The sequence below is a fragment of the Periophthalmus magnuspinnatus genome, chromosome 2, assembly GCF_009829125.3.
Source record: "Periophthalmus magnuspinnatus isolate fPerMag1 chromosome 2, fPerMag1.2.pri, whole genome shotgun sequence".
Lineage (NCBI taxonomy): Eukaryota > Metazoa > Chordata > Actinopteri > Gobiiformes > Gobiidae > Periophthalmus > Periophthalmus magnuspinnatus.
Genome location: NC_047127.1, coordinates 14152560 through 14164972, shown reverse-complemented (window position 1 = coordinate 14164972; position 12413 = coordinate 14152560). Strand labels below are relative to the sequence as shown.

General features: G+C 40.9%; 1 protein-coding gene across 2 annotated transcripts in view; it reads right to left on the bottom strand.

Annotated features, from left to right (window-relative positions):
* LOC117381626 (gamma-aminobutyric acid receptor subunit beta-3-like) overlaps nucleotides 1–12413 on the bottom strand; it is a 143588-nt gene that overhangs the window by 83705 nt on the left and 47470 nt on the right. For both annotated transcript variants that reach the window (XM_055226419.1, XM_033978628.2), the window contains 2 exons: nucleotides 12233–12324; nucleotides 12045–12112 (listed from right to left, as the gene is read on the bottom strand). In XM_055226419.1, the coding sequence (XP_055082394.1) occupies nucleotides 12045–12112; nucleotides 12233–12324 (160 nt within the window). The remainder of the gene's footprint in view (nucleotides 1–12044; nucleotides 12113–12232; nucleotides 12325–12413) is intronic.

The window sequence follows — 12413 nt, the reverse complement described above, 5'->3', positions numbered from 1 at the left end:
ACCCTACTGTGATTCCATCTATTTTGCATTTTAACGCCAAAACAACTTGGCCCGCACTCCTTAGCAAAAAGGTTGCATAATTAAACTCGAGCAAAACTTTCACTCATTACATAAGTTTAAATTTTGGGGTATAAAGCGGTTGTTCGGATCTGGGTTAACTTTGATATTTCTGTCTTTCAGCTTTGCAAAACACTGGCACCACAATTTAACAATTCGCCATTTTCGAAAAACGCCCAAAACAGTTTGAAAATGAGGCCAACTTGCTCCTTAGTGGTTTACTGGGCCACCTGCCAACAATAAGGACCAGACAGGGAGTTTATTAGCCTGTCTTATCTTTTGGGAGTATAGACTAGGCCTGTCACGAGAATCACTATAGCTGGAACAATAGCTTTTGGGAGGTAAATGTTTATCGTGTGTACAGTTTCTTTGTAAAATTGGGGAGATTTGGGGTATTTTTGTGGTAATACGATACGAGTTGAGCTGTAGATAGTTGAATATGTCACTTCTATGGCTCACTGGGATTATCTTGCATTCTTTTTATTGCATCAGTGGCAAAAGTAGTTTCAATATTATCGTTTATCGTGCCACAACTCTGTAGTGATATTTCGTGCTTCAAAATTTGTTATCGTGACAGGTCTAGTATGGACTAAAAAAGTACATTTGGTGAGTATGTTTTGACATCTTAGCCTGCTTTTTAGCTAATCTCTCCCTCGTTTTCACCTGCACACACAGTCGGGTGTATGAATGGATGGCTGGCTGCAGTTTCATGCATTTAATCCATGGCGCGGTCTGGTCATTTTGTCCTACCTTTTCAGTCACGGCAGGTCTAATTTGGTCGCGGTTGTGATGACTTTGACGGGGGGACGGTAATGGCTCGAAGTCAAACAGTGTCATTATGAAGGTGGTTGCAATGGCAATACAAAAACTCAACTCAACCGTGGCGTTTCAACTTTGAAGCTTATAGTAGAGTCGCACCATTGTGGGTATCAGAGATCGGCTCGGATATCGGATCAAGGATCACGTTGGTTGATATTCTGAACAAAATTGATGGATTGACTGGCCAGAATGTGTTCAGAGGGTTTAAAGCACATGTGTCAAACTCAAGGCCTGTGGGCCATATGAGGCCCGCCACGTCATTTTATGTGGCCCACGACAAAGTAAATTGTCAGTTTATCAGGAGACACACAGTTAAACAGCCATTTTTTTCATGTCTATGCAAATCCATATGCAATATTTGTAACTTGAATAAGTAATACATCCAGAAACGGTTAATTAACAAGATTAAAACATAGTGATATTTATCTTACAGTTACATCTTTCCTGTGAGTTTGTACATATAAGCTAACATTTTGGTGCTGGAACTGAAAAGGCTGGTTTAGTGCATCATTACTTAAAATACTGAATATAAAATGTAAAACAAGTAATTTTTGAATGACCATAGTTGTTACCATAACATGATTTTTGTTGTAAAACTGCGGCACTGCTAGCGATGCATTTTAATTTGACCCCTGAAAATTTGGTAAATGGGAATGAACTTGGAAAACACACGGATGGACTTCCTGGAACGCCACCACCACCTGATGACATCACAAGGTGCATGGTTGTTTTTGTTTTTTTGCGCTTGCATTATTCAAGCCCTTCGCGCTCAATAAAGCAATACTAAAAGACACGGAGCGATTTGGATATTAGTTTCTCCGATCAATGTTTGTAGTCGAAGCTGCTCTAGGGCATTCTGACTGATGCATGGCTGCCAATCTGTGCCTCTGGTCCATCCAACTGGAACTACCACCTCTTACGCAAACTTTTTAATGCGCAGACAACGTTAGCTACTGCTGTTTTAATATTGCACTTTAAACTTAAACCATAACCAAAAGTATAACTCTATCTGCCCAAAATATGTTTTAAAATATCTTTCCCAGCTCCTCTCACAAATCCTCCTAGCTGACATCACTTTTTACCTCCTCCGTGGATTTTGACAGCGCTGCCATGGAGCCCGTTGAAGTTCCTAATGAAAGCAGCCCTCTATCTCTGCCTCTGTATCTGGTTTTGAAGTACGCATAGTTCTGGCACCAACAGAATCTATTTAGCCCGGCTCTGATCTCGCTCCGCGTCGGAAAAACAACCCTCAGAGGTGATTAGCGCACCTTTCTTGCGTGCTACCTAGCATCTGCCCGGGCACCGAAACTCGCCCTGTCAAGCTGCCCCTGCCAGGTGTGGTCCCGCGAAGCCCCCCACATTCCCAAAAAGCCAACCCCCGCCTTTCCCCCCCTCTCCCTCAGCCGCCTCACCCAGTTTTGGCACGTCTTTGATCGCGTTGCTGTCTCGCTTTGACGCTATGAAATGCTTCTCTGAAAAGTTATCATATCTTCCCTGGCTTTTTGCCGTCTTAAAAATAGCATCTCTTCTGCCTTGTTAGAGAGCCAAAATATTAGACGCTATTGGCTAATATAGGCAACAAATAAACAAATTCCCAAACTCTGACCTATATATATAAGTATTTGATGAGAACATATGGGCACAAGGACTGGAATAGTTGCAGTTCAAAAAGTAAAGGTTCACTATGCAACTTTTCGTATAATATAGTGCCACCTGGTTGTCTCCATGGAGATGTTATACCTTTTCCTAGACAATTCTGAAGTATGGTATTACACGTATTTCCATGGAGAGTTGCAGCACCCAACAGCTGATGCCACACAGCCAAGTTACAGGTCAGATCTATGGAAGGGCTATCTGTACAGGTATAAATAATGAAATATATAATTCATAATCAGAAGCATACGTGTAACTATTGAAATTTAAAATGGTCACGCAATACACGACGGATGCTAAAGGGGATCTAAATGAACAAGTACAGAAACAGAGGACTTTTACAGCAGCTTAAGTACTTCTTATTACTTATTTTTGTATATGCAAATAAAGCAAGAACGATTAATATTTACACAGCCATTGTCTTGTCAATATAATGCAAATCAAAAACGGTATAGAAATGAGCTGATGTCCTGGTATAAATACATGAAAATTACTAATGGTGCCTTAAAGTAAAAGAAAAATTAGCTCCTTACGCCAGGTATCAACCTCTTATATACTTGTTTCTGTATATTTTTATTTATTTATTTATATAGTTCTGCTGCTTGGATCACATTCAGTGAAGTTGCATTACCACATTAATCATTTGAAATCAATATCTTAAAAACAACAACCAAAAACGTCCAAAATGGATGGTAATATTGATTGCAGATAGCACAAACAATGCAAATAGTGTAGTAGTCCATCATAATGCAGACTATTGAAGAGCTTTACAATGGACAAAAGGCCTGACCCTCCCCCGTGTTTGATGTATCCTTTACTCCTCTTTACTTTATCAGTCTTATTGTTGATCTGCAATGCCCTTTCACCCTCTACCCATCTCCTATAGGTGACCTTTCGACAGTGCTCTTTGTCTGTTTCACACAATGGTGAAAAATAACCTCAGGTCAATTCAGAAAAGGTAGGTCTTTATGGTATAGGAGGACTAGCCTTTGAGCATGCAACACTAAACCAGAAAGATCGGTAAAGAGGGGGGTATTATGCAAAATGAAGCTTATGGAGGCTAGTAGTTATAGAGGCGAATTTGGGGCGGAGTTCCATATTAGGAATTCCGACAGCGAGTATCATAGCAACCAAAGAGCTAATCCAGAGTGAGGCTATTGAAGGTAACGCCCCTTCCTGCCTTAGTACTGGTTTGGTGGCCGCTTAGTGACGCTGTCAATCAAACCTGTTGCTAATGCTAACGACCTCTGGGAAAGAAGGCAGCTGATTTGTCACTTATTAATGTTCATGTCTTAGTTTACAGACACAATAGTGAAATAAAAACACCAGGATCATGTAGAGTGGGTTAATACGAACATATTAAGACCAAAATGATGAGTCTGACAGCAGCAGTTACAGAGAGAAGGGCGACAATTTTCTTATGCAAAGTGAATTGGAGCCAGAGTCAATGGAGTTGGAAGCACGCCCATGATCACTTCCTATTTGGTAGCTAGCAGAATAGACTATGGTTATAACATTGTTCTCTCATCAAAAACATGCCAGACCAGAAATGGTTTTATACATCACCCATGCATGTTTGAGTAATCTAGCGATCTCTCCCAGGCACTATTAGAACTCTCCTGACGTTAAGCTGTAAGATTCTGTCCTACGCTCAGCCCACGAGCCTAGACCTGTCACGATAACAAATTTTGTAGTATGATATAAGCATGATACAAACCAATACACTACAACGTCACAAACCTGATGCAGTGTGCAGTAGTTTCATTAGCGGGATGCACGCCGATTGTGTTGTGATGGCACTCTGAAGGGGGAGTGACTAAGCATGGAGAGCTCAGGGCGTCAAAAACTAAAACCAAACTTATTTAACAAGTTCACACATTGTTTTCGGCGAATACAGCATTTTCAAAACAATAAAAGGTAGCATAGCGATCTAAGTATTCCATGTGTTAGCAAATAAAACCGCATAGAAGTAAAATACCTCATCTTTAAAATATGCTGCTTTAGTCTCTTCCTGTTCCTCTTTTTAGAACATGCTGACGAAGAACCAGCCTTGTTTTAGCGTAATTAGCATTTCTTGTTTCAATAAGCTAAATTCCTAACACTAGCTTCCCCCAAATGATGCCCCAGGTTTGCTCCGTTGGGCTAGCGAGGTTTGTTGAGCTGAAAATTATGCTGCGAGGAGATTAACACGTTTTTATCACAAACAGATTTTTAGGGGGAAGAAAAATGTATATAACTGCTACTACTTCAACAGTAGTACTTGTACCACAGTATGTAACTTTTCAGGTGGACGGTCCGCTACCTGTTTGTCTCCATGGAGATGTTAATGCCTCACCTGGAATGTTCTGCAGTATGGCATTAATCTCATCTATCTTGCACGTATTTCATTGTGGGTGGTTTGTTAGTAAAATTCCATGTATTTCCAAGTATATTTAGATCTGAGTGGGGTCGCCTCTCCATAGAGCTGACCAGTAATTCGGCCTGCAAAACTGGTAAGGCTGCATCGTTTCCCCCTCACAAGAAACATTCAAATTTGACGTTGGGACATCGTTGTAAGAAAGTATAAAGGGTCTTTGAACAAGGCTAAACCATTGGAACATTGCAAGATAGGGCCAAAAGCCATCAAGAAACATGGCGGAACTGTAATTATTTTAAATCATTACAACAATCAAACCAACAAATTTCAAATGGAGAACAGCAGCCTACATACCTCTATGGCAGATGGGTGATTTTTGGAAGAACCATCCAAACGTTTGATCCAGCAAATATTGAACATTATTTAGGCCTGTCGCAATAACACATTTTAAAGTAGGATATCTTGATTTTGAAAGCAGAATCATCACAATAAACCCTGACTCATTTTAAACATAATGTGGCAGACGATATATAAATAGTACAATGAAGCACCAAAATAGTACATTACATCGTGCAAGTTCACTGTCGGGCCAACTTCAACTCAAACCTAATCCTAATACATAAAAAAAAAAAATCCAAATAGTGTGAAGCAAATCCAGACTCTCTCTCAGATCTCTGTATTCTTTATAGAGATTGATATCAGTCTGGTCTCAAACCCGGTCAAATGTGATCGTCCAATCAGATCCATTTATTTCAGTGACACGTGAAACAAAGGAGCTCACTGGTCACCTATGATTTACTGAGAAAATCACATTTTTCTCACCTCTGATTAACAGCCCATTGATTCTGCAGAAATCTGTGATGTTTTTCCACCCCCTGTGATATTTTTTTCCCCTTTATTCTTTCCAATACAGATGCGTGTGTCCCTGATTGGCTAATCCACCTGTCAATCACGCCCATTTGGGAGATTCAGACTCACATCGTCGTAAAGTAAGAAGTGTGTATTTTGGTTTACGGGCACTTTGCTATAGGGACTGGCTCAACAAAATTCTCATATTCTCTTAATCCTATGTGTTAAAGTCCTTCCAATTGACAACAATCACCTCTTTAGAGTCGAAAAACAACACTATTTTCTGAATGTATGGCTATAAAATAACTTTACTTTTGTTTATTTACAGTGAGAGAAGATGTTGAACTTTGTGCCAGTTTTTGTTTCATGTGGATAGGCCCAGTAATTATAGAGATATTAACATAAACCAGGTCAACACTAGGCATGGGACGATATTGAAATTTAATGTCATGGTTATCACAGCCAAAATAATTGCGATTAACGATTATATCACGATAATTCTTAAAGTTAAGACAGTTCAAAAATGTAATGGATATGAATGATATTACAGTCTTGTACTTTGTTATCAGTGAAAACAACTACAATTTAACAGAGAATATTATGGATAAGCAGGGCCGGGGACAATACACCTCACATGGGCCCCCCTATAATACAAATTAACAGAGAAAGGGCCCAATTCTGAACTCCTAATACCCTGGGGCCCGGAACAACACACCTCTCTGTCGACTCCCCTCTGGATAAATTGTTGTTTTTTTCTCCGAATTCTAGTGATATAATGCTGATATTATTGTTTGTAGTCAACACATTTGCAATCTGACAGTTACACAGCAAATTCCACCACAGAAATCTGACCTGTCTCCGGCTGTTTTAAACTATCGCAGTTGAAGAATCCTGTTTTATCAGCTGTCACATGAACCTATTGATATAATGGATCGAGCATTTACCCTTAAACTAGTCTCCCATAGCTCCCCTGTGTGTCCCTGTGGTCCCGCGGGTGTAGGAGGAGATAGTTACTGTTTTGGGAGCTTGTACATTCAATATGGCACCGCGCTGTCACTATCCCAACCAAAAGTGCTCATTATCCATTTCCCTGTGGAGGCAAGCCCCCTATGCTCAAACCGCAAAGCATTCTGGGACGTATTGGACTACCAATCTGCCAGCAAAATGTCAAAATGCAGTGTAAAAATAACAAGCAGCTTGACCAGTCATGTCTTTGCTCAACGGGTTGCAAAAAAAAAAATAAAAAATGGCCGTTTTTTGCTAGTTGCTGGTGCGTAGAGCAGCTCCTTAGCGGGTACAGCGAGAGATATAGTGCAAATTAATTCAAAAAGTGAGATCCCAGTTGTCTTGTCCCTTGGTTGATCATCTGCTGCCTTCTCCAGCTCTGGGGAAAGTGAGCCCGTTTTTGGCGTGCTAGTTAGCGTTAGCAAACCCGGACCCAATTAGATTCTGTACAGATGCAGCTGCAGTGGCAATGGCTATTAATTTTAATCAGAATTGAAAATAGGTTCGGAGAATAAACAGGGAATTGGAGTTTTCGTAGTTTTTGTATCAACGCCAAGTTCCAATTCAAGACCAGGGCTGAATCAGAACTAAACCAGGTCTAAAGCAGGACTAGAGCAGGACTAAACCAGGTCAAAATCCAAGTCTAAACTACGACACAGCTGATAACTAAACCAGTACTGACCCAGAACTGGACTAACTCAGACCAAAGCAGTTTCAAAGCAGCACCAAAGTAGGATCAAACTATGGGATGGTCCAAGATGTTGATATCAGTCTTGTTGCAGTGGTCGATGAACTATATTTGGTCTATATATAGTCTAAAGCCCATGTCAAGTTATTGTAAAGTTCACAAATTCACTGTTTTCTCTTATAAAATGTTTTATTTTAAATATCTGGAATATAAAATTTGTGACAGAGATACAGGAATATTTTTAGCCTTATCGCTCTTGAAACCCACCGATATGGACTTGTGTTGCTTTTGAGCTTACTGGGTTGTTTTGTTCCTGCAGAAGAAAGCCAGCCAAGACCGGAACCAAGACTGGTTGCCATAGTGAGCAATTAACTAAGTGCTTCTACTGTGGTGGGCTTTATGTTCCAATTACAGACCGTCATTTCAAAAGGGTGACTTTTGCGCTGGCATTGTAGGTTAGCCTCATTTGAAAATCTCTGTATCAACCCCTACTGCATGTTCAAAGCGTGTTGGCGTAAAGGTTCCCTGTGCGACTTTTCATGTAGAGGGTCCACCACTTAATTGTCTCCATGGAGATGTCACTGCTTTGCCTGGAATGTTCCACAGTATGTCATATAACGTATCTATCACTTAAGTAAATTACACGTACCTGAAAAACATGCATTCTCATTATCAGTGTAGTCGCCTCTCCGCAGACTTGACCTGTAACTTGACCTTGTAATGTCACTTACTTCTTTGGAACTGGATACGTTTAATGGCGTGCTGTAGAAAATTTCAGGCAAAGCAAAGACATCGCCAAGAAAACAAGCAGTTAGCGAACCTTACACCAGAAAAGTTACACAGCGCAGCTTTTAATGTGCTATTAAAATGCCTACCTCGCCACATTGATAAAAGTTTTCAGAGCGTTAACCAAACACGTAGAGCTGGCTTAAGAAAATGTATAAAAGCATTGCAGGATAGGGCCAAAGCCTATTCTAGTACAGTATTTGTGTGCATTCATAATATATAGATAAACCTGTCGATACTTTCATCGCCATGCACTGTTAGCTAATCCCGAAGCACTTGAACCCAAAATCCTGGCTCAACATCTGGACATGGATCCTCAGGCGCTGCACCTGTCAAGCGGTTGAAGGACGGGTCAAATGCAGAGAACAATAAACTTTAAAAATGCTAATACACACTAACAAAAATCATCCAGCTAAGGTAGTTCTAACCAAACCTAGCTCAAATCTAGAGAGATGCGCCCAATGCTCCTGACAGGTTACACCAGAGGTATGAATAATGGGTCAAATGCAGAGGACAGATTTCCCTACGGAGGCAATAAAGTGTACCATATAAATAAAAAGCCAATTTATCTCCATCTCCATTTGCAGCTTTGCATCATTACAATATATCTTCCTTAGCGTGGACCAAAAGTAGACCAGCAATGAGGGAATACAGTCTCTAATGTGTCTCATTTACATGCAAGGCAAACATGAACATGGACTTTGAACGATAATTTTACATTCTTGTCTTGTACGAGATTGTTTATTTTGCCTCGGCTCAGAGCTCAAAGACACAAAGTCAGTTTTTCACAGCCGGAGTTACCTTGAGAACTAATCATGAAGTCATTACTATCGATCCAGTACCCACATACTCGCGCACACAAACACACACACGAACTCCCACCTGGCTCCTTACTGTAATGTGACTTAACAACTCAGGACAGTTCTAAAAAAAACCCCATCAATTCCCATAATCCAATGCACACCAAATCATTTCCAACTCACTACGAAGTGTCGTCGCAATACTAAAATGTCAAACTTGGACGTATGTGGTCTTATACTTGTTCTAATACACCTCAAGATCATTTTAAAGCTATAAAAGTCCTGTAGATATGACTTATTAGTATCGATACTTGCTCAAACAAGTATCTGGTTTCGATACTAGTTTCAGTATCTGATTTTCGATACTTTTGACAGCACTACTACACGTTAAGTTAAAGTGTAAATTCAACCAAAAAACACCAACTGGATCTTTCCCCTACCCCATAATTTACTTTCAGATATGTCTCTCCTCTCCGCAGCAGCAGAACCACCAGTCTTTTCACCCTCTCCGCCTACTCCTCCTCCTCTTCACCCTCCACCTGTTTCTAGACCCCTGGGGTAGATATTTTCCTCTTACAAATCCATCAAAGCCTCTGCCTTTATTACAAAACTGGTGTCTCCCGTGCGCTGGGATCTAAGTGGCAAAGTTTATCTCCGAAATAAATTATTAATCAGACCCCACTCGTTTGTCTGTGTCTGCTTAAGTCTTTATTGGCTGAGTTAGGATTTATACCCCTTGGCGAAAGAACTGGTAGCATTTTGATGTGCTTGTTATTGTTGGGTTTCAGATTTGAGAGTATGAATATGAATGTCATCAGGCCCGTCCGCAGAAATTTGGGGGCCTTGGGTACGAAAGCTTATATGGGGCCCCCCTCTAAGGTAAATGAATAGGCACAGGTTACAATTCTGGACACCTAAGACCCTGGGGACCGGGACAATAGACCTCTTTGTCCCTCCTGTCGACTCCCCTGAACGTCTACTCCCAGTTGGGGGCAAAAATCTGTTTTTCCTGTTGATTTCATTGTGTTTTGAAATGAAATATCCAAATCCAACCTCAAACCTGCTACATAAAAAACAACCTGTGTATTAAATATTACTGCCCTATAGAATGTTGTGGTGTCATCTGAAAGCAACAATTAATTAACAATTAAGACTCCAACTCCATTAACTATTGTCTGGAGTATAAGTCGCACCAGCCAAAAAATGCATAATAACGAAGAAAAAAACATATATTTCACATATAAATCACATCTGAGTATAAGTCGCACCCCCAGCCAAACTATGAAAAAAAGTGCGACTTATAGTCCAGAAAATACGGTAAATGTGCATCCACCAAGGCAGTGACACTCTCTCGCAAAGGCAACAAGTTCCTAGCCTCGTTTTAAATTGTTCTACTTCAGACCTAATATCTATAGATAAACTGTGTGGTTTCTCTTTCTACAATATTTCATAGGTAAAATCGTGTTGTAAAATTCCCCCTCTCTCCGCTCTCCAATCCCAATAAAACTCATAAAAGTCGTATCCGCACAAGCAGCGGGCCATAAACCGGGTCACAGTGGAGGTGATTTCCAAAGCGTGGATTATCAAACGGACCATTTTCGCAATTGCTATGGAAAAAAAGTCAAATTTCACAAATGGAAATGTAGCCGGTGGGATGGGAGGGGGGTTTGCGAGGGGGGGCCTTGACCGGTTCTAATGCAATTTGGGTCAACGTCAAGAAGGACCAGTGGTATTTTGAGTTCCCATAGCCTGGAGTCACTCTACAGCGGAGAGATGGGCACGTGTCAACATGCACAAGTACAAAAAGCATTACGTTTAGCCAATCAGTTGTCTGCTCTCGTGGGAGGGCAGCGATGTTATGAAGTGGTCCCGGGTAGAATAGAAATAATGCGCTAGGGCTATTAAACATTAACCTAATCTGTGGGTGATGTCATAGGTTTGAGCCTGAGGAAATAAAGCAGGGTCTACTAGTTTAGACCTCGTATAGTCCTGGTTTGGTTGCATTAGATATGATTTTGTATTTTTTATATCTGGTTTAGTCCTGGATTACATGCTATTTACCCTTGTTTATTCCTGGTCCAATCCTGGCTTAGTCGCAAATTAGCGTGGTTTGTGGTTTAGTCCTGGGTTGAAGTCGTTTAGCCTTGACTCATTCTCAGTTTATGTCGTCTACTTGATCTGATGCAGCTCAAGTTCATTCTGAAGTTATACAAGTCCCGTGAATATGACTTTTTTAGTATCGATACCTGCTCAAATGAGTATCTGGTTTCGACACTTCTGATGACACTACTACACGTGAAGATAAAGCGTAGATTCAAGCAAAAAAGACCAGTCAGATCTCGCAGATAGATGCATTCTCTCTCACCGATTGTGGTCCGATCCTGGTTTAGTCCCAAATTAGCGTGGTTTGTGGTTTAGCCTTGGCTCATTCTTAGTTCTAGTTCTTATTTAGTCCTAGTTTAGACCTGGTTTAGTCCTGGTTCAAACCTGTTAAAATCCTCATAATCTGGTGAATCACTTTTACATTTTTTACAAATTCACCATTCAATTCCCTTGGGCACAGAGCTATGACATCATAACAAGGTGACAGGTCCCGTCTGTACAACAAAAACACGTTACTTTAGGCAACACTTTGGCCCTTTGAGGACCTTTCTTACTGTTTAAACACGATTATAGCGCTAATCTACTCTACTACTTAGCCTCTCTGCGCAATACTCCCAACGAAATTTGCATTGTTTGTCATGAGCAACCTGCAGCTATTTATTTAACACATCACGCTAACTGCACTGGTTATCATCTGCAAGCTAGAGATGTTTTATTGCTTAACAGGAAGCAAGAAGCCAAGCCCAATGCAACTCACCGCCCCATAATGGACTGGCAAAGCAAAATTAGATTCAACCAACAGTACTGCACTGCAATGGAATCTCAATGTGCCAGTGTGTCTATATGTCAAAGGAGCTGACAGAACAGGGAGCTTGCATGCATAATTCAAACCCCATAATAACATTTGTGTCATTGTCTTGTCACTTACCATGTTGACTTCTGAGACCATGTCAATACTGGCCACGTCTATGCTCATGCCAACTGCTACAGGCGCTCCTGGTGGAAACAAGATTTAAGATACACCCAAAAATAAAGCAGAATTACACACTTGGAGAGGGGAGAGTGGAAGGTTGGAAGAGGGGGGCGTTTGGGTTAATTGGGGGTGTGTTAACGTACCTCCAAAATCTGGCCTCAGCCGTATGTCATAGCCTTTGAGCAGCTTGTCCACCGTTTCCTTCACGAAAGACATGTTGCCAGGTTCATTGACGCTGAAAGGGAAAAACACACAAAAATGGGGGTACGCCAGTGAGAATGACCACTGATCACCTTCACTTGTATGGTCTCCATGCAATAACCT